Raw genomic sequence first — 23,687 nt, 5'->3', positions numbered from 1 at the left:
ATTTTTCTTTACACTATCACTTTGGGCAATGGTAAGGACATACTAGCTAAGATAGCTTCGGTGTGCTTGTAAGTCGGACCTAACTTTATTCTTATTTATTCATAAAAGAGGTATAAGGACATATACTAGGACAGCTTCGGTAAACAGGCCTTATTTGTACTAAGTTTCATGTTGAGAGAACTTCAAGTTGATAAAAAACTGTCTTAACCAACAATTTTAACCTGAAGCGGGACAGACGGACGAACGAACATACACACAGACTTGAAAACATATGGCCTATGAATGGGTCATAAAATACCGAACTCCAAAGAAAATTAAAAAAAACAAAAAATCTCAACAAATGGCGAAATAAGTTTAGTAAAGGCACGTAGTCCAGGATTTTTTTTATTTTGACATTGTCAAGTAAACCTATGTAAAGATATTCTTTTAGTTCCATGCGACTACCACTTACGTGAGAGGTTTAGCTAGCTCTCAAACCAGGTTTAAGTCACAATTTTTTACATAAGGAAATGAATGTACCAAGTGAGGGATATGATAGTTTGATGTGTTTGAGCTTTGTTTTTGCCATTTGACAAGGTTTAAAAATGTATTCTAACAAAACAAATATTAGATATTTGTCAACACACTCTTGTATTTTTATTTCTCAATAAAAAAGAAGATTATCCAAATGAAAAAATAAATAAATTAAGATGTAGCAAAGTTATTGATGTCTAACATGCTATTATCCCAGACTGTATATATACTAAAATTACAAAGCAACGGCATGTTATAAGTAAAGTACAGTCATATGAAAAACATATATTGCTAAACTTTTGCATTCGATACTGCCTGTTGATCATAAACACAGATTGATAATTAAAATTTCTTGATTTCCTGACAGAATTTGCTAGTTTTGAAATATTTCAAGAGAATCATAATAATAAAGCACCATATTTTTGTTTTGAAATGTTAATCATTTTGTTACATTTTGGTTTAGCATGTTTTAAATTCAAATTGAATGTAAAAAAACTTACACAATATAGAAACAATGTAATATATCAAGAGTAAGCATACCTCATTGAAAGTTTACGATTTTTAAAAATATATTTTACTGAATTGCCTAACTTTGTACAATAGATAACCAATATTTATGGCATCATACATTGTAAATGTAATCTGTTCATTATCAATTTTGACTAACCTTATCAAATAGTATAATGCTTTTGAAAAAATACTTACATCTCAAAAATTTCTACCGATTGATTTATTGAGAGAAAATATAAACTTTGGGCATTGATCGAGGAAAATTAATAGTTCTGCAGATCGGCGAAAGGATATGGTTTTGGTGATAAAAACACTAAATTTGATATGGTTGAAAATAAACACATCATAGATACCAGGACTAAATTTTGTATATACGCCAGACGCGCGTTTCGTCTACAAAAGACTCATCAGTGACGATCGAACCCAAAAAGGTTGAAAAGGCCAAATAAGGTAAAGTGCTTGTTGTACACGATGCTGTCAAAAGTCTTTTGATACGTTAGTTAATCATCGGTTGATGAAATACGATGCTAACCATTTCATTTTCCCCCTTTAATCCTCTATTCTTCCTCGATATCACCAAAACCGAACTGAAATCATAAATATATGTGTACGACCTCAAATCTGTGTCCGTGTATCAAATATGTGCCACTATCTTGACATCAATCGCAAACTGTATGTCCGCTTAAAAATCATACGAACTCAAATCTGTGCCCTTTTTTCAAATTCGTTTTTAATTGTGACGTTAATCGCAAATATATGTACGTTAAAAAAGTTCTGTGGCCTTTTCTTCAAAAAATCTTTTTCGATTGTGTTTTCTCATGTGCAAAGTTTTATCCGTCTAATAAGTACGGTCTTATGGGATTTCTGTATCATTAAATCATTTCCCATAACTCAATGGTAAGTTGGGATGTGTTCTCCAATTTTGTACTATTTTTTTTCACATTCGTGTGTACTTATTGTATGATTTACATTTCATTGTACAACTACAACATTGTCAAATTGTTTGCCTTTCTTGATCCCGTGTTTGATTTTTCTGTAATAATTATCGTTATTTTCTTTTACTCATTACGTCTTGGTACCAAAAACGAAATATAGGTTAATAAACTCACCATAAATACCAGAATTGAAATTATAATTTTGCGCCAGACGCGTGTTTCATCAACAAAAGACTTACCACTGATGATTGAATCGAAAAAAGTAAAAAAAAAAAAACCCAAAAAAAAACCAAATAAATAAATTACAAAGCTAATCTAGAAAAGTTAATCTATCACACAGAATAAACTATCTTGATATACAAGAAATTTCTTGGTATTCCTAAACGGACGAATACCAAATTTTGTACGATGCTCCCACACAATATTGATTGTCTGTCGTACGACAGTGGTACGTTCGTCTTGCAACATATTTTCGTTTTATTTAGAAGAAAACAAGTCGGCAGGAATGCAAGTTTTGAGAACTTGACATAATGTCTGCCATTTAAAGAGGATGGCTATTCCACTTGAACGAATACGCTTTGGCCCTGCGAAATAGGCGCTTTTTGGCCCTGCGGAATAGGCGCCTTGCAAGACTCCAACAAAAGCAAATTATAGTCCTGTTAGCGTTGATTTGAGCCCGCTAACAGTAAAGGAACCAGCGACATCCTGCTTTAAATTCGCAGAACAATTATAATATAAACTACTTATAATACGAAAAACGTCGATTACTTGGACCGAACTTATAATGACACTGAACAATATTTAAAGCAAATGGCAAATGGCACGCAATAAAATCGGAGTCTAGAGTCAAACCACCGTGGACATGTCGCAGCTGATGTGACCAATTGACACATTATTTTGACATTTTGGACATACACAAGAATAAAGGTCATTTTTATTACATTAATTAGTACACGTGCTATATGTCATTGATACATCTTATAAATAGTTATCATTGATGTTATCGGGAAACACTTATACCCTGTTATAATTTGTAATATATCTTCCATAGCAAGTGAACTTTTAGAAGGATTTCCAAATATGATTCTTAAGAAAAATAATTTTAAGTCGGCATTTACTGTTGTCAATGGCCATTTGAAAATAACATTCATATTTTTGTATAATTTTTTCCCCTATGTTTCTATTGTGGTTATTGTACCTTTGATTATGGGTTGATGCTTTAAAAAAATCATAAAAAAAAGAATTTTTCGTCGCAGCTAATTTTCCATAGCATATAAGATTGCAAAATGATAAAACAATCTAGTAATCAAGAAAAAAAAATCAATGTTTTCTGTTGTCAACTGAATTTTGAAAGGAAAACTCCAAACTTCCGTTCGACAGATGTTGTATGTACAGTATACAAATGGATCGACATAATAGAAAGGTTGACTTTATAATAGTTTCTGCTTTGTCCACTTTCATTATTTAGAAATAAAAAGTAGTAATATTTATTGAAAGTTCTATCGAATCTTAAGAGATTTCATACAGAAAAATGCATCAAAATGACGTATTTTGTTTATGAATTTGATTTACCGTGGTCATGATATATTTCGATAAAAAAAACCAAAAAACAATAGCATTATAGTTATCAAAGATACCAGGATTATTATTGAGTATGCCAGACGCGCGTTTCGTCTATATAAGACTCATCAGTGACGCTCATATCAAAATATTTATAAAGCCAAACAAGTACAAAGTTGAAGATACATTAAAAACCGAGGTTATGTCAATTTATCAAAATTATGAAGATTTAATTTAAATACACATAAGAGATATCATGTGTCATAATTAAATTATATCTCGGTGAGAAATTTAAGACTATCACAATTTTATAAAAATATCTTAAAAAACTTGGGTTATCTTGCTTGGAAATGTCCAATATTCTTGAACATGGATCTTCCACGACAAATAATCGTACGATCTGTTGTGACCGGGTCATAAAAGCAGTTACTAGGAGTTTTTTTTCAAAGCCAATAGCCACTTTGAGTTTATCATGTTTTCCCAGATTAAACTATCAGGTTGCACTTTGTAAATACAGATGTTCCTCAAACCACGCCTCTTTGGTGGAGATATATAATATTTATTGATAATTAATTCTGTTTACGTACTGGTTCCCAGATATGGTCTCTATCTTTCATATCGTAGAGACATAGCTTAGGAAATACTAAGGCTTTTCTACCTCAGGCATAGATTACCTTAGCTGTATTTGGCAAAACTTTTTGGAATTTTGGTCGCCAATGCTCTTCAACTTCGTACTTTATTTGGCCTTTTTAACATTTTTGGATTCGAGCGTCACTGATGAGTCTTTTGTGGACAAATCGCGCGTCTGGCGTTTACTAAATTTAGTCCTGGGATCTATGATGAGTTTATTTACCATTCTAATATGACGTGCTTCTTTCGCTTTGTAAACAACACCGTGAGAAAATTCTCGATATATCTATACTTAGCGCAGACTCGAAGATGTACACAAATGGCTGTTTAAATATGCCTCCCACGTAAATCCACATGTATCGTAACCTATGTGTAAACGGTTGTGGATTTCGCTGTGTTAACAATTACAATTGAATAAAACCCTACAGAACATTTATTCTGATTCTGACGCATAACAACAAGAATTTACACATTAGAGAACGGAAAAATGGACAAAAACAAAATAAATTAAAATTCCGCGAAATTCCAGTAATGATTTTGGCGCATTAACGTCATTTCAAAACATGACGTCATACGTATGAAAACGTCAAAGCTGAAGGTTTTTCTATGCGTTTACCTTCTAAACTCGGATACAATTGCATTTAAAATAAATTATTGAGGTAGGTGTTGCTTGTTTTCTGTTCTATTGCATTATTCGCACATCTACTGATTTCAGCAAGTCAACATGGCGGCTCCTTGGTTACAACATGTCAACAGTGAATTTGACGGTAGCTTAAGTACGATAAAAAATGTAAATTTAAAATTGCAAATGTTGGGTTTACTGAGAAGTAACAAAAGGAATCACATTTTTTTTCTAGCGGTTAGTTAAGAAATCATTCATGCAGGTTTATTAAATTTGTTTTACATTTATCGAACAGTGGGTAAAATAGAACAGCCGCACACACGGTATACCCATCATCGCTTCAGTTTTTTAATGATCGTATTTGTCCTATTAGAATCGAAATAATTCATGGAAGCCATAGATTTGTTGTAAATTTACACATGGCCTGGGCCGTGATATTCGTTAATTTTATCCCTCGCTAACGCTCAGGATAAAATTCGAATATCACGGCCCAGGCCATGTGTAAATTTCCAACAAATCTATGGCTTCCATGAATTATTTCTTAAGTAAACATTTATATGCATTTTGGTCTAATTGAAATTTAATTGAAATCTCCTGTCCCAAGTCAGGAGCCTGTAACTCATTTATTTATGTGTTACATATTTGTTTTTCCTTCATTTTTGTCGAGCCTTCGACTTTAGTCGAAAAAGCGAGACTAAGCGATCCTACTTTCCGTCGGCGTCGGCGGCGTCGTCGGCGGCGTCCACAAATATTCACTCTGTGGTTAAAGTTTTTGAAATTTTAATAACTTTCTTAAACTATACTGGATTTCTACCAAACTTGGACAGAAGCTTGTTTATGATCATAAGATAGTATCCAGAAGTAAATTTTGTAAAAATAAAATTCCATTTTTTTCCGTATTTTACTTATAAATGGACTTAGTTTTTTCTGCGGGGAAACATTACATTCACTCTGTGGTTAAAGTTTTTAGAATTTTAATAACTTTCTTAAACTATCCTTGGTTTGAACCAAATTTTGACAGAAGCTTGTTTATGATCATAAGATAGTATCCAGAAGTAAATTTTGTAAAAAAATAAATCCATTTTTTCCGTATTTTACTTTTAAATGGACTTAGTTTTTCTGCGGGGAAACATTACATTCACTCTGTGGTTAAAGTTTTTAAAAGTTTTATAACTTTCTTAAACTATCCTGGGTTTGTACCAAACTTGGACAGAAGCTTATTTATGACCATAAGATAGTATCCAGAAGTAAATATTGTAAAAAGATAACTCCATTTTTTCTGTATTTTAATTTTAAATGGACTTAGACTTTCTTCCAGTTAACATTACATACAGTCGGCAGTTTAAGTTTTAAAAACATTAATTAGATTCATTAACTATCCTAGATTTTTACCAAACTTGGACAAAAGCTTCTTACAATCAAAAGATAGTATCAAGAGGATTTTTTTTATTGATTTTTTTCCTCATTTTTTGTTGAGCCTGCGATTTACAGCAAAAGTAGGCGAGACACTGGGTTCCGCGGAACCATTACAATTTTTTTAAAATAAATAAGGCCGTTAGTTTTCTCCTTTGAATTGTTTTACATTGTCTTATCGGGGCCTTTTATAGCTGACTATATGCGGTATGGGCTTTGCTCATTGTTGAAGGCCGTAAGGTGACCTATAATTGTTAATGTTTGTGTCGTTTTGGTCTTTTGTTGATAGTGGATAGTTGTCTCATTTGCAATCAAACCACATCTTCTTTTTTATATATAACCCTCAAGTCAAGGTTGGGGTAGTAAATAATTTCAGTGTTAGTTATAACTCTTATAAATTAGGGGCATATAAATGTTGAAAATATACCACACACCCTATATGTTCACCTTTGAAAAAAAAATAGTGCATAAAACCTTTTATTCTAGGAGACTTTTTTTCAAAACTTCATAGTAAAAATTGTACAGTTTTAGCCGTAAGAAGAGTTCCAATTCGAAATTGAATTGTAAATATTTACAGAAATGCAACCTATCAATCGGTTAACATGAAAGTGTTTAGCTTAAGACATCTTAAGCAGAAGCAGCATGATCTTGTGAAATGTAAACATTTAAAATATTGTATTGGCATGATTCAGCACTAGTGTATATAACTATATCAACCCATAGTTAGGCAAGTTTAAATTCATAAAAAAACAAAATGATTTTAGGTACTGACAAAATACAGTAAGAAACAATGTTTGAGTTATGCATATTGATGCAATTCTGTTTGTTATCTAAAATTCTAAAGTCTAAACCTTATACAGTACTGTGGATATGCTTGAGTGTCATTAAAAATAACAAACTGAACGGGAGGTTTGCTATCATCCGTAGCCGAATCAAAGTTCATCATGGTTCCATCTGGTCTCATTGGTAAGTATCGCATGCCTTTCACACCCTGACAGTGAACACCAGTCAGCACCTTACACATATATATTGTACGATCAGTTGTTGAGTTGTCGTCAACGTCAATCCCTTTAAGTATAGTAAAGCCTGCTTCATTGCTGAAGTATACACCTTCTCCAAATTTTTCTATAAAATAATTTATTGAAATAATAATTCGGGTATAACAAATTATGGTATAACAATATATTATTATAACTGCAAAATAAAGTATTGCAATATCAACATGGCATTTAGCGAAGAATACTTGAAATAAATCAAATTCACCTGTACTTTAAATGTATACAATCTGCGCAAATGAAAAATGAGATTGGCGCAAGTGAAAAAAAAAACAAGGTGCGATTGAAATGCAGATCCGCGCAAATGCAAAACGTCACTTTAAGGTGTGCGAAGTTATAACGAGAGGTTTATTAAGTCAATTACTTATTATCGATACATACAGATTTTGATAATATGAATGATATTTCTTTAAAACAAAGTTTACGTTCACTTATTATCTAATACAACTTAGCCATTCATGTATATAAAACAGGTTGAATTTTTTTTTTTAAATATGAAGTTTCTTAATTTTTTTTATATGTAATAAATCGCACCATCTCGACGGTCATATTCTTAAGGTTCATCATAACCTTTTGGGTAAAATGGCTGTATTTACACCCCAAATTTTACTCTGAGTACAGACTAACCTATACACCTGCAACAGTTTTAAGGGATGGCAGGAACTAGATATATAAATTTTAAATGCATTTTATGTTTCAGAAAATTATAAACTTTTCTAGATTTTGCTATCCATTTTTTTTCGTTCCTGCAGAAGGTGCAAAAATTAACTAAGTCGTGAAAACGATTGAGAAGCTCCCCTCATATAATCAATGTTGTGAGTAGTATTGATTTAAATGGACAATAGATGGACAATAGACACCTGTAAACAATAGGTGATTTAACAGGTTTAAACTGTAACTGAGTGGACCGTATCAAATGAAACTCGGGTGTTTGTTTATTTTGCTATCTTCTGCAGACTGGAAAAAAATGGACATCAAAATCCAGGTAAGTTTTTAATTTTCTGAAACGTAGACTTCATATAACTTTTAAATATCTAGTTCCTGCCATGCCTCAAAACTTTCCTGGATGTACCAGTTTGTCTGTACTCATAGTTATTTTTGAGGTGTAAACACGGCCATATTTTTCAATTCCTTATGATGAACCTTAACAACTATATCAACAAGTATACTACCTTCGTATGGGTTGTTGTCCTTTGGATCGTCTGGCTTTTTAACACTCTGCCTTTTTAATTTAAATTTTTGATCTGTAATTTATAAAAATGTAATGCAAGTGTTATGTAGACCAGTAACTTTTACAATATTTATATTTGAAGAAGTTCTACTTGTATATTTACAATCTTTTTTTCCTGTTGTTCATATCACAAAATATGACACCGAATTAACACGTGACACCATGTATTATAGGTTACAATACACCATTAGATTTTATGGGCGCAGCATAACATGGTATTCAGAATTAAGAGTATGGCTAATCCTGATTGGTCGATATGTGCGCCCGTTCTTTTTTTATTTTTAGAGACTTCGTGCACTCTGCTTTATACAAAAGGCAAAATAAAAATTATTCCGTAGCCCTGAAGGCACTGAGATGACTTTTCAACGCTAGGACAAGACACGTATTTTTAAGGGCAAAATTGATAGGCATGGGAGATAAGTACAAAATACGCTAAGAAAAGCAACGCGAACCTATATTTTTGGGACCAAAAAATACTGTCCTAATAACTTTTCTTTGATTCTAGCAAGGTTTCGTTAAAAAATCAACTTTCTAAAGTCTGTATCTCAAAAAAGGCTACCATTGTCGCCTATGGGAAAATTAATTGTTTATTTCAATCTTAAGGTATACACTAGAATCCAGCTATCAACCTTTAATCCGAACAATGAAGCATATATAATTATTCTTCTAAAACATGCACTAATCTACATAAATCACATGAATACAGATTTTTGAAGTTTTGAAGGTTACGAAATAGACTAATGTGGCATATCTTTAGGGAACTGTAACTTTCATGAATTAATGCGTTATTTCACAATAATCATATAGATTTCCTCCTACAAAAGCTTCATATTTCAAAGTACTAAATCAAAGTAAGTAAACATGAAGATGTGGTATGAGTGCCAATGAGATAACTCTCTAAGCCAAAATTGGTAAAAAGTATAATTATAGGTCAAAATACGGCATTCAACAGTGATCTTTAGCTAATACCGAACAGCATCTAAAAGCGCCCCAACAATGATTTCTGTAAAATAAATCCATGGACAAAAAACAAAATCGGGGTAACAAATTAAAACCGAGGGAAACGCATTAAATATAAGAGGAGAACAACGATGTAAACTCAATATTTCAATATAGAAAGAAACACTACAGAATATCAATTGAAATGGCTCACCTTAATCAAAAACACATGTTAACAAAAACAAGTTAACGTACACAGAACGAATAAATTCGGTATATGACACAATATAAGTACAATATTAATATAAAAAAGGAAAACATATACATAAGATAGAATACATAGATAAACATAATGACTTTGTTTGAAGGGTCGCATGGAGTATATACATTACATTTTACAAAATGAATAAATGTGTTATTCATAGTACGAGAACAGCATTAAAAATTTATTATGATACTGAATAATAATCAAAAAAATAAATAGTGAGACGAGACATAACAAAAGATAATAAAACCCAAACGCAATTAAAAGTAAATAAAATCACGCATCAGAGATTAAAATCAACAATCAGTTAGTGTTTAACGCAATGGACAGTAAAAGAAGACATGCATTGTGCACTGCAAAAATAAAAGTATTCACATGCAGTAGGATAGTTTGGATTTATCCATATAATAAAAGATGTAATTTTTGAGTTATCTATCAACTGATATATCTAAAACCTATTCGATCATTCAGAGTGTATGTTATTGGTGAAAAAATAATACTGTACACCAATAAATTTTGCGAGCATTTCATGTTCGCGACTTTCGCGAGAAGAAAAAGGACGCAAATATAAATCGTCGCGAAAATTTAAAACTTTGGATCTTTCTAATTACACCAAGTGCATGTAGAAATCCCGAAATTTAATATCCGCGAATTAAGCTAGAAAGGACTAAACGCAAATTAAAGTATCCGCAAAAATTAGTTAGTTTACAGCAGATGAAAATTGAAAAGTTGAAATCATGGAGATGAACATAGATTATATTATGAATTTTGATCTTTTGTTCAATATTGATACAGACTTTCTTCAGTTTCTTTCAGTAGTATCCTTAATTTCAACTTTACTAGGCTATATGAGATGTAAGCGCTCATTGACATGCATATTATTGAGTAACCATGGTAACAGAAGATCAAAGTATTTACGTTTTGTCATTAAGAGGGTTCCGTATGAATTTTGCTTGATCAAAGTACAAAAACAAGTTGGCATGTGGTGATTCCCAACTAGTACCATTGGAATACCAACTGTTTGTTGAAATGTAATTCACCAAACTCAATAAATGTATTGTGGATTAAAAGGTCTAACATTTTAATGATGTGTTTGTTGCAATAATCAGTGTTTTCTTCACAAAATAAGATTTTTTAATGACCTAAATTAGAAATTTGTATCTACGTAGAAAAAGCTTTGCTTAATGATAAAATGAAGTCGATCTTTGAATTGATTATTTAAAAAGTTGCGTAGACTTATCAAAAGTTTAACCTTTGTCCTATTTTAAACTTCAATATTTCATGGCAGGGGGATTACCACGCTCTGAAGCAGTTGTTAAGTGATGTCTTAAGGTAGGGCAATGTATAAATAAAGACAGCAGTAGTATACCGCTGTGCAATAGTCATATCTCGATTAAGCATAAACAAATCCGGAAAACAAACTTAATGTGGCATTCGCTTTGCTCATTGTTGAAGGCTGTAATAAGACCTATAGTTGTTAAATTTTGTGTCATTGGGTCTCTTTGTAGAGTTGATTCATTGGCAATCATACCACATCTTCTTTTTTTGTGTGTATTAAACCGATGGAAACACTTCAACTTAAGAAGGAAACAACGCAACAACAGAAATGATGTATTACAACAAAAGTAAATATAAAGATACATATAAACAGACTGTAGATAACAAGTGTCATATTCCGGACCTGGTATATGGCATTTTAAAAACAAAATGGAGGGTTTGAACTTGGCTTTAACCATCTGCTATCGTTGATTTATTCTAGCTTGTCTTTGGACTAAGACTATGATCTTGTCGTTCGTAAAATAACAGTATTTACGACTTATACAATTACTGATGTAAACGTATTACTGGTAGAACAGTACTTACATAGGTCACCACAGTAACTTCTATTGAACCCATAAAGATTTATGCTGACAACAGAGTCCTCAAATGCACTATACCATAAGTCCTGTTCATTTTTCGTGCCAGACGGATTCTGTTTTTCGACTAAACCTTTCTTTGCAGTGTACATATGGTAAAGACTAAGATTCTGAATCCTCTCAATCTTAAATTGCAAAATTAAACAGTCACACAGTTGGAAAACGGAAGCGAATTAATGTCACTAATTTATAGGTGTTTTCTGAATTTAAAATGTTGTGCTTCTTGTGTTTTTTATTGTTAAAATAACCTGTTCAACAAGTCAATTGTTTTTACAAACTGCCTTAATATAATTAACGGTACCAATTTTTTCTTGCACCAGATGCGCATTTCGACAATACATGTCTCTTCAGTGATGCTCGTGGTCAAAATTTTTGAAATCCAAAGCTTATATAAAAGATGAACAGCTATAATCCAAAAGGTCCGAAAAGTATAGCCAAATCCGTGAAAGGAATCAGAGCTTTGCATTAGGCAGATACATATTTATAATAATTTATAATATTTTGTAACAGCAAATTTTAATAACACAAAAAAAATCCGTATTTTCAAGCCAGTACCGAAGTACTGGCTACTTGGCTGGTGATACCATCGGGGACTAATAGTCCACCAGCAGAAGCATCGACCCAGTGGTAGTAATAAAATTAAACGTTCCGCAAAGGAGTGGAATTCAAATGTAAAGGGTAATAAAGTGTATTTTGTTCAATTTTGATATATATAATGTATTGTTTTATTTTTTAATCATCTGCCATAATTATCACGTGTATGCAGAATTCAACCATTCGTTTTACGTTCGACATTAAGATAAAAAAAGGATCGCAAAGTCAACCCTTCGATCAAACAAACATCACCGAGTGTATTTTCCAAGATAAATTTCCGTTGAATAAAATACGTTTGTCATTTCTTCACGGTTGGAGCGTGATTATGAGTCACTTATTTTTTAAATGGCCCCTCATATTAATGTATAAGTAACATTCATTGTTGTTATATGATCTTGTATATTGATATCATTAAGTTTACTGATTTCACTTGACTTGCCGAGATGATGTTACCATGCGATAGAAAAATACTACATAACAAACCTTAGTAATTTTTAAAGACTGTTTTTTGAATTGGGAAGCCCACTCTTTTCTTCCACCAAATACAGAGTCCATAAACTTCTTTTCGATGATTTTATATTCTGGCGATGTATTTATCATTGTAACCACTTTTACGTTATCAGAGCCTTGGACATCCCATTGTACTGGTGGTTCAAAAGACCCACTATCTCCTATAATTAAAAGGTCAATATGTTACAGTGAATTTGTAAAATTCATGAAATATCAGGGACTTTGTATAAACAGTGAACTGATTAGTGAATTAATGATATTCCTGATTTTCTCAACGGGTTTTTACAAAAACAATCATATAATTAAGATTTTTTTGGCAGATTCTCTTATCAAATTCAGTGAATTTGTAAAAAAAAAAGTGATCTTTTTTATTTGATCTTTTTTATAAAACAAGTCAACAGCAGTTACACTCAAAGAGTTTAAGGTAAAATAAGTCTTAAATATTAACACTAAATGAGCAATTTTCATCAAATAACTGCCATTCTGTTGAAAAATGATTGGGCAGATAAATTATGTGTCTAAATCAAGAGGAAACTTACTCACATAAGTTAACTTTTGATAATTGCTGGAAATAAAACTATTGCATATAACCAATAATTAAATTTTGGATGTAACGCGTCTTCTGATTGGCTGATGTTATTTTGTTATGAGCCCATAAACATAATTAAGTCATGTGATTGTGACGTCATCAACGTTTTTTCATGGTTTTCTACGGTTTAAAATGGAATTTAGAATTAAATTATAAGAAATGACTGTAATATTTTTTTCTGTCTATTCGAAATAACATAAAAAACATTACAGTCATTCCTTAAGTAATGAATAAGAGATTTAAAAGATGTATCAATTAACAGTTGCATAAGTCATAAGAAACCTCAAATTAAAAAAAAAATATAATGCATACGTTCTTTTTTTTTTTTAACTCAATGGATAGTTTTCATTATAAAACTTATGTACATATAAATTTTTCTAAAGAAAATTCTTTAATTTGTTCATATTTAGAAGAATTTACTTTAGTTTCATTGCTTTTTGACCAGGAAGCAATTTCCCGACATATTTTCCGTATGAAAAGTGACCTCAGTAGGACCCAACTCGTGAAAATCCGGTGATCGCAATACGCACTGATTGTATATGTTAAACACGTGTTCAATATCAATGCTTTATGTTGATTGTTGACAAACAGGTGATAATAGTTAAACTTCGACTTCAAAACACGAACTTTAATTACCTGCCATATTTTCATAACAACGCTGACCAATTGTAAAAAGAAATACTATTATACGAAAAAATTATAAAATCGTGCGCAGAAGACAAAGTTGATGATGTTTGTATGCATTGGTTCAAGAATTGGAATAACCTTATTTTCACCGGTCACTCGTTTCATATGACTTTAAGGAAAATTAAATTATAGGTAATGTCTGAATTTGGCGGTTCGTGTCTGACGATTTAATGCAGAGTAATTGTCCATGAAGTTAAATGAAATAACCAGTTTTCGACATTTTATTTAGTCATACTTAAAGATATTGATTTGACAATTGGTATATATTTCATCATGACTAGTTACAGATTCATTTCGATTTTTTGTCTGGTCTAATGATATTGTGCAGAGTTATTGACCTTTTTTTTCCGTTGTGCTTGATTATATTGACTTGATTTAATTTAACATATTTTTTGCACCATGACAAGTTATAGATCGAGTTAGAATGTTGTGCTAGTACAGTAATCACTGACACAGTTAGTGATACTACTAATTCACTAATTATTCCAGGGATTTTACAAAATCCCTGATTTCACAAATTCACTGTAACATAAATAAGATATCTTATTGACATGTGAAAAATTATGTAAATGAATAAAACAAATACAAATTGTCCACAAGAAGAATGGATACTACCATCTACAGTTTGTTAGTAACATATTTTAATGTAAACAATAAAAACTTATTCACAAATTTGCTTTCTACAACTTTTTAATATTAAATTGGTCATTTCTAGTGTATTTCAAATATATTGTCAACAGAAACTCTTTTTATCTTGTTCCAGGAACGTTCAAAACATAGTTGAGATATGACATCCATAAACTCTCTGTGGTTTATTCAATGTAGGAACATTCAAAGACCGACGATGAAAATTAAATGTACCGATTATATGCACAATGCACAAACATATTTTAGTTACAAACCTTGTAGCTTTTCTCTTCGCAAAACATCTACTTTATTAGATCTGTCTTTCTTTAAATACTCCGTCATTTCTCTAAGTACAATAATATACTCCTCTCCCTGTTCATCTTTGAATTCCACCTCTTTCCGTCCAGAATCTCCTTTATAAGCGGTTTCAAGATACATGTTTATCATATCAGGATATTCTTCTAAAGATGGAAGTCCTTTATCATCAATATCCTACAATATTTAAGAAACAAGAGGCTCTCAAGAGCCTGAATCGCTCACCTTAATTCTTTTGGTTAAATCTCTCATCAATGATTATTTTGGCTTTTCAATTTATTTAAATGTTCTTTGGATCGTCCTATTTTCTTCAAAAGCCAAAAACAATAATCATTTTCTCCTATGTTCTATTTTAGTCATAGGTGCTATGTTTCTTGACATACAAGGAAATAAAATATAAAATTTATACTAGATACTCTGAAACTCATTTAGCCTAAGTTTGGCTGAAATTGATACAGCGTTTTCAAAGGAGAAGATTTTTTAAAGTAAGTCAACATGATGAACAAATTGTGAAAAAAGTCTTTAAAGGGCAATAACTCCTTAAGGGGTCAATTGACACTTTCGATCATGTTGACCTTTTTGTAAATCTTACTTTGCTGAACATTATTGCTGTTTACAGTTTATCTCTATCTATAATAATATTCAAGATAATAACCAAAAACAGCAAAATTTCCTTAAAATTACCAATTCAGGGGCAGCAACCCAACAACTGGTTGTCTGATTCATCTGAAAATTTCAGGGCAGATAGATCTTGACCTGATAAACAATATTACCCCATGTCAGATTTGCTCTAAATGCTTTGGTTTTTGAGTTATAAGCCAAAAACTGCAGTTGACCCCTATATTCTATTTTTAGCAATGGCGACCATGTTTGTTGATAGATCAGAACTTTGGATACAATTTATAAACTAGACACCCTAAGAAACATTCAGTTAAAGTTTGGAAGTATTTCTCCCAGTAGTTTCAGAGTAGAAGATTCTTGAAATAGTTTACGACGACAGACGACGACGGACGACGACAGACGACGATAGTCGACGGACGACGACGGACGCCAAGTGATGGCATAAGCTCACTTGGCCCTTCGGGCCAGGTGAGCTTAAAATGTTTTCACGAATGCTTTAACTAAAGACAATTGGATGTATTTCTGCTTTTTAAATATCTGTAGTCAAATTAAATATGTGATGCATATTCTGGTTGAGAACAATGTATATGTATCAGACAAGAAGAAGATTCTACAGGTTAGGTCGATTGAGGTGAAATGAGGGGAAATTCTTACAATTTAAACTTGCCATATGCCATCTAAGTTGTTACAATTATTATTCAACGTGCAAGAATATAATACTAACACGTCACAAGTCAATGGATTTAACGACAATTTAGTAAATGATTATCCAATGTACATTTATTCACAAACTATTTCAAGAAAGAAGGCTTCCCTAACTGACATAATGTTACTGCTAAACTAAATTAATAATTGCAACAGTACATGTAGTTTATCATTGTTCAATAGTCGTAATTTAATTAAGAAAAAAATAAATCATGTAACAAATTAAAACCGAGGTAAACGCACAACTATGTGATGATAACTTAAGAACAACAGACACACTGAACTATAAGGAAACGCCATCATATATAAACACGGACGAGTGATAACAACTGACATATTCCTGATATTGTGCAGGACATTTAAAGAATAAAAGAAGGTTTGAACCTGGTTTTATGACTATCAAAACCTTAAGATTAAATACATCTAAAATGACAACCGGCCCCACGTAACATGAATACAGTACAAAAAACACAAGAACCCTTAACACAGAGAAATACATAAGTAAAGGATATTATAGTACATTACAACATGTGTTAACCGCAGAATAACAACGGCAAACTCCCATATATTAATGACAACAAAACCAGGACACCAAAAACGAAATATAACCTGAGCGTTATATGAATGGATCAACATAACAAAAAGTGACGTATTTGTATAAAATTTATATTATCACATTAAAAAAAAATTAACACCTAGTTGTTAATTAATTTGAAATATGTTTTGTTGCTAAAACTTACCTTTAGATACCACTGGACTTGTTCTTTGATAATGGCAGCCTCTGCTTGACAATGTCGAGTGTGGTTAAACTTTCTAAGAGCATCAAAAATATCTTGCTTTGCATTCATTACTTCGTCAATAAGTCCTTTTATGATAACGTCACATTTCACCTTGTCTACTGTCATTATAACTGCATGTCTATTTTCGACTGCTTTTAAATAATCGGCCTTAAAAAGAGTTTATTTAAAAACAATCTCACACAGAATCGGTTGGCACCTTAATTAAAAGCTAAATACTTAGTATGAAAAAATGCATCCTCTTTGTAAGCTAATTTTGTCGTCTTATAGATTAGAAAAAAAAAATCATTATCATTGTATCACAATAATATAATACTTTGAACTTAATTTTTTTTAATCATGCAAATACAGAAACATTGACTCTTGCAAGGCAGATGGTACCAACAGGGACAACAAACCCCGCTTTTTGCGATATCGACCTTGTAGAAGTTTGACCACATCACTTACCTCATTTTGTGTTAGTGTAGCAATGACATTGTCGTGTTGTTTCTCTGTCTGATACTTTTCAGATATTGCTTGTTGCAACATCGTCTTAGCCATACTGAGATCATTTCCAGATTGAAAGTAGATTGTAAATGTTACAGTTGACTGGTTAGTGTTCTCAACAACTAAAAAACATAAATGCTATTTTCATAAATCAACAGTCGATTTAGTGATAATTTTGACCCTAGGTTACTTCCGTTTATTACCACGATAACTTTTTGTTCAGCACCATTTAGTTCAGTTTTAGTTGATAGTTATTGGTGCTTATATTTCGAGACATTATTTGTTGGAAGTTGAAGGACCTTAATAAAATCTTTCTTTTCATCGTTTGGCTTACTATCACCATGTACTTATTATTGATATAGATTATAAACTTAGATGAACAGGTTATCAAGTGTATCATTCATGTTGTCCATTTCATCCGTAACATTAATAATTATATGTTAGGAAAAGTTCCCGTATGGAGTAAATCATGATTGCATAGAAACCCGTAGGATGAATGAGATAGAAAATCCGTTTACAGTTGAAATATTTTGGTCAATTTTTGTTTGTACAGTGTAGAAGAATGTTGTATATAACAAAGTCCCAAAATTAAGACATGGCTATGTATGAACTATTTTGTGTGTTTTCCATAATGAATAATAATAAGGTCATAGACAAAATATATGATATTTTTGTCATCAACACAATTTACCAGACACTGTTTTTGTCGATATGCTACTTTGCCGTATATGGTTCTATATAATTATGTACTAACCTACATCTGGGATAGGCAAATGTTGTTTTTGAACACTTTTCTGTTTTAAAGCTAAATTGCCTTTTGGCAATGAATAGCGTTCCATTGTGTCTGGTTTTAAAGAAAAACGTACTGCTTTAAGCATAGGCTGCACCATTTTATCTTGGAATATAATTAAGTAGATGTGTTGTAAATGAGTCGTTTGTCCCTCTTTAACAAATTCTAAAATTGATTCTGCGATAGCCTTCCCCATTAATTCCTCTCTAGGTGATCCTTGTGCTCCTAGAAATATTGATATGAAGCATTATTTCAATTCCATATGATGCGATAAATTGATAATTTATTATGATTGGAACATCCGTTATTAACACTATTGGTAACAGATAAAGGCACCAGTAGTATACCGGTGTTCAAAGGTTATAAATTAATTTAGAGAAAAAAAAAAACCCAAGGAAAACACATAAACTATAAGAGTAAAGAAAAGAACAACAGGTACAACAAAACAACATTCATAGAAACGAATTATTTGTTAACAACTGCCATATTACTGACTCGGTGCAGGACATTTTAAGAAACAGTGTTGGGTTGAACATACGTACAGTCAATAGCTTCTGTTCAAATAGAAAGTTTACATTAACAAAATTCATTTCTGAAAACAATAGTTCATTTCAAAATATATAAAAATTAAATTACCTGTTCCAAAAGCTGGCAAGGAAAGCGTCTTCAGTTGTTTTCTTTCTGCTTTGTACAATGATTTCTTTATAACGGATTTCCAATCATCTGGTCTTTGTTTTGAGCAGACATGAAAAATAAACTTGGAAGGCAGACCACAGCCAGATGTTGTAATAATGCCATGCCATGCCATTTTACTTTCTATAAATATTGAGATGCCAAGTTATACAAATTGCAAGATGCTCTATAATCAATCGTTTATTTAAATAAACCAAGCACATCAGTAAGCAGTTTTATTTTTCAATTTTATTAAGGAGTATCATATTCATTCTTGTATATGATGAAACATTGATTTATTTAAATTTGCAAACGACTTGTCAAGCATTGTTGAAAAAGCTGTGATATATCCTCGTGTCATATAGTGCTAAGATGTTTAACCTTTTTGTAATGCACTGCGTGCTTCGTAGTATCATAAGTTTATTGTTTTAGTTTTACTGAGTGTAAATTGGGAACAAAAGTTTGTTTTGGGTTTAAAAACAACCCGTTGCATAAATTGATTTATTCGTAAATCCCGTACTATTGCATTATTTCCCAGCTTTTAGATAAAAAGAGAAAATTATAGTTTTTAGACAACAGAAAATGAATATTTATGACCCATCGACATACATCTGTACCAACTGTTCTATTTCTCCATGAAATTTTCATCGCGATCTGAAAAAGCTAATATAATCTTCAATCGGATTTCGAGTTCCCATATTGTTATGCGTCTCGTGTATTGCTTACCCTTTTTATAAGGCTCCGTAATTTATTTATCCCCACCAAGAAATCAGTCGGTATTTATTTTAACGTTACAATTTCATGAAAATAAAAGCTTTGCATCATGAAGGGAAGCAATAGATAGACTCATATATTGGTAAATATTTCTGAATCTTACTTTTGTCTGTACATTCAGACTGAAGCTTCTTTGTGTTGCACCTCTGGTTTATTTCTCTCGAAAGGTTACCTGAAGACAATTCACATTTATTTGTATGAACATTCATGAATTTCTCAACAACAGTTAACCATATTTAGACTGTGTGTTCTCAAATAAATTTTCGATGAAAGTGTTTCTGTTTTTGTTTTAAAGATATCAAAAGACAAATAAAAAACGATTCAGCACTAATCCATATTTACAGCACGTTTCAGAAAACAAATATTATCTTCTAAAGTTTGTCTACTTTTATTGCCTTTATGAACCATTTGTTATCTACCGTATTTTATTTCCAGAAAAATGTCTGTTTTATGTTAACATGACACCAGACCAAAACAAATAGACAAAAATGAAAGAAAAGACTTTTTATAATAAGCATGCCATTCGTCATAGCAACGTGGAACAAATATGCGAAATGTTTTGCATAAGTCTCTAGTGGACACCATTGTATGCAGAAAGTATAATGCAATATCAACAATAAATAATAATTAAAATCACATTTTCAATTTTTATTTTGATTAACTTAAAAATGCACTTTACCTTTAGTAAAATCCAAGTCTTCATTTGATCCATACAACACGGCATCACACGCTTTTGACAAAATATCACCTTTCTCGACAGATAACTGTAAATTTCCTATTTGAAACACTGAAATTATAATCGAACAAGTTATAATGAAAATTTAAATGGTCAAAGTATAAGTCATATGTTGATTTGAAAAAATAAAGACAGCACTTTATATATGCAATTTGTCCGTCGTCCGTCGTAAGGACCGCTTACAGCCGAATATATGAAAGCCAAGGATGTATGTGGACCAAAATTGTGGAAGAGCTTAAAACCAAAAGACGGCAAATCCATCTACGGTCAAATTTGCCTGAGGGAGTTGAGACCTTAGTTTCTGTTTAATTTCAAAATTTATAAACGGACATGATCAAACAGCTTCTTAATTCAACCACTAAATAAAGTCTCGAAAAAATATGTTCAAATATAATTAAAATACGCTCTTACCATTGTCAGATATAGACTTAACATTGACTGAATCTAGACCGGGTACTCGTTTTCTCTCTTCCTCCTTAAAAGCCTGTAAATGTAATATCAAACATTTTTTATTCAGTCTACCTTTCAAGAATAAACGCGCGTCTGGCACAAATGCGCAGATACAAAATTCAAATCCTGGTATCTTTGATTAGTTAATTTCATGTTAATGACTATGACCAAATCAAATGACTTAATTCATATCATGCCGAAATGAGAGAATATTATCACATATCCAAAATATTGTTCAATAAAAGAGATACAAAGAAATGGCCTGTTTTCTGAAATCAAAAATATGTTATTTCCTGAAAATTGTAGACCTTTATCGGAAATAGATGTCTTGTTGAACAATAACACCAACATATTCATTTCTATAACATATTTTGACATTGAAATACAAAAATCGTTACAAGCTTTCAATGAGATAATGTTTTATAATAAACATAATGCAATCGTTTATTATTTTATTGAAAATGAGATTTAATAAAACCAGACTATAACAATTCAGTTGCAAAGTAACAAATTCACGACAATTTTAAATTAATACAAACAAGAATTTATCCCAAATACAAGGATGCCCAATCCGCACTTATATTTTCTATGAAAATCTTTAATTTGGTATTAAAATTTGGAAGATCATATCATACGAAACATGTATACTAATTTTTAAGTTGATTGGACTTCAACTTCATTAAAAACTACCTCGACCAAAACCTGAAAGGGACAGACGGACGAACGGACGAACGCACAGACCAGAAAACAGAGTGCCCATATTTGGGGCATTTAAGTGTTTTTCCTCTTAAACAAGCTAGTTCACCTGAGTTTATATCACACTTTTTCACAGAAATCATGTCAATAAATATTACAACAATATGAAACAAAATGTCAAACTTTGTTCAATGATCTTTTGCATACCTGTATAACCTTTGAATCCTTTTCATAAACCACAAAGTATACATAAGACAATGTAGTTTTCTGTTTGTTACTGGCAAATTGTTCCACTATATCATACATATATTTTGCTACAAGATGACATGGATAGTGAAGATTGCCTGTTCCTAGAGCTGGGAATGCAATGGATCTATACCCAGCCTTGTCAGCAGCAACAAGACAGTTATTAACAAATTTGTAGATTTTCTGTAAACATATGGAAATATAGAAAAAAAATTAGGTAATGTAACATTAATGCGAACATGGAAAAGCTCAATGATTTGTTGACAAAAACTGAAATTTAGTAATGCTATGATTGTTTACTTTAAAAAAAATATGTAGACAGTAGATGTGAGAGTAGGAAAAAATAATACTTCATTCTGAAGAACTTCCACATTAATAATATGCCATTACACAACCTCATTAGAAATAAGTTATTGGCCAGAAACCAATTTTAGAGTAGCTAAAATTTGTTCCTATTCTAGATAAAATTAGGTATAATCCTTTTGATAATTTCTTAATTTCAGATTAATTAATTTATGGCATAATATGATGCACATTGTCGATCTTCACGATGACGTGACGTCAACTTAAAAACTTTCAAAAGTTCACATCATAGTGGAAGTTTAAGACACATATTACCACAAGAATGTCTTAGAATCGCAAAATCTTTCATAAATGTTTGTTTACAAATTCATTGATTATTTCCATGTCTGTTATTCTCGGATCCAATAGTCACCATCTTGGATATCCATACTTGTTTTGCTGTAAATTGGCATACAAACCTAACTAAAAGGGATACACATCTATAAGTGTTCTTACTTTTTCGGTGTCTTTAACTTTTTCCACATCTTTCCAATCATTTAAGGATGTTAAGTAGAGAACTTTACAACAACCAATATGAGACGAAAGCTTTACACAAGCCAATTCGCCTTCCTGAATACCTTTAGGGTACTGTTTCGTTATATCCTGCTGAATACCAACACCTAAGCTATGTATTAGCGACATGCCTGCACCTCCGGATTTTTCTAAACACAAATTAGTTGGGCCTGCTGCCACAAGAATATCAACCTGTAAGATAATGCGTAAATACATAGACAATAATTTTCGAATAAAATATTCAATATTTCTTCAATCATTGAAAATTGATACCAACGACAAAAATGAATTCAGCGAACTTTGTTGTCTTTGTAATTATTCCCTTCCAATTTCATTACACTTTCATTTGATGACGTCTTAGTTTGACATTTAAGTTAGAATTCGTCTTAGGATACCAAAACAAAGAAACAAACTTCGAAAAGACAACTAAACCAATCTATCAACCCTATAAAACAATTGAAAATTATCGACCCAAAAGCTGCCAAACACATGGGCAGTCTCAAGTGATCTAGAGCTTAAATGATACACAAACACTGCCAAACACATGGGCAGTTTCAAGTGATCTAGAGCTAAAATGATATTTAAGTCGTAATTTAAGAAATTATTAAGACGAGGTGATAACAAATAACATGTTTTATCAATAGACGACAAACACACACAAACACACTACAAACAGAACTAAACTTTGAAGAAAACGAACAAATAAAAAAAAAAGCTTTGAATTAGTAGTTCTTTCATATCAAAATCATTATTGGTAACATTCCGATGAGTAATCGTTTTTGTCAAATTGAAGGGAATAGGGCAGAATTTTAGAATCGAGAACCTATATATCCTTAAGAATGCTCCAGATTAAAGGATTTGAAAACAAATGATTCAGAGTTAAGCATGAGGATTAATCATAAGTTATCTGTTAATTTCTAGGAGATTAATCATTTGGAAATGCATCAA

At 31.6% G+C, this 23,687-nt stretch overlaps 1 protein-coding gene across 1 annotated transcript in view; it reads right to left on the bottom strand.

Annotated features, from left to right (window-relative positions):
- Window positions 1–6,715: 6,715 nt before the first annotated feature.
- The window catches only part of LOC134716417 (protein mono-ADP-ribosyltransferase PARP14-like), a 57,671-nt gene continuing 40,699 nt past the window's right edge, over window positions 6,716–23,687 (bottom strand). Inside the window, exons 13-26 of the mRNA XM_063579413.1 lie at window positions 22,683–22,931; window positions 21,846–22,067; window positions 20,904–20,976; window positions 20,436–20,543; window positions 19,860–19,928; window positions 18,947–19,126; window positions 18,275–18,535; window positions 17,482–17,642; window positions 16,978–17,184; window positions 14,872–15,088; window positions 12,667–12,854; window positions 11,537–11,714; window positions 8,411–8,482; window positions 6,716–7,308 (exon numbers count right to left, since the gene is read on the bottom strand). Coding sequence (XP_063435483.1) covers window positions 7,022–7,308; window positions 8,411–8,482; window positions 11,537–11,714; window positions 12,667–12,854; window positions 14,872–15,088; window positions 16,978–17,184; window positions 17,482–17,642; window positions 18,275–18,535; window positions 18,947–19,126; window positions 19,860–19,928; window positions 20,436–20,543; window positions 20,904–20,976; window positions 21,846–22,067; window positions 22,683–22,931 — 2,472 coding nt within the window. The 3' untranslated portion in view covers window positions 6,716–7,021. The remainder of the gene's footprint in view (window positions 7,309–8,410; window positions 8,483–11,536; window positions 11,715–12,666; window positions 12,855–14,871; window positions 15,089–16,977; window positions 17,185–17,481; window positions 17,643–18,274; window positions 18,536–18,946; window positions 19,127–19,859; window positions 19,929–20,435; window positions 20,544–20,903; window positions 20,977–21,845; window positions 22,068–22,682; window positions 22,932–23,687) is intronic.

The sequence above is a fragment of the Mytilus trossulus genome, chromosome 4, assembly GCF_036588685.1.
Source record: "Mytilus trossulus isolate FHL-02 chromosome 4, PNRI_Mtr1.1.1.hap1, whole genome shotgun sequence".
Lineage (NCBI taxonomy): Eukaryota > Metazoa > Mollusca > Bivalvia > Mytilida > Mytilidae > Mytilus > Mytilus trossulus.
This window is presented reverse-complemented; position numbering and strand designations above follow the sequence as displayed.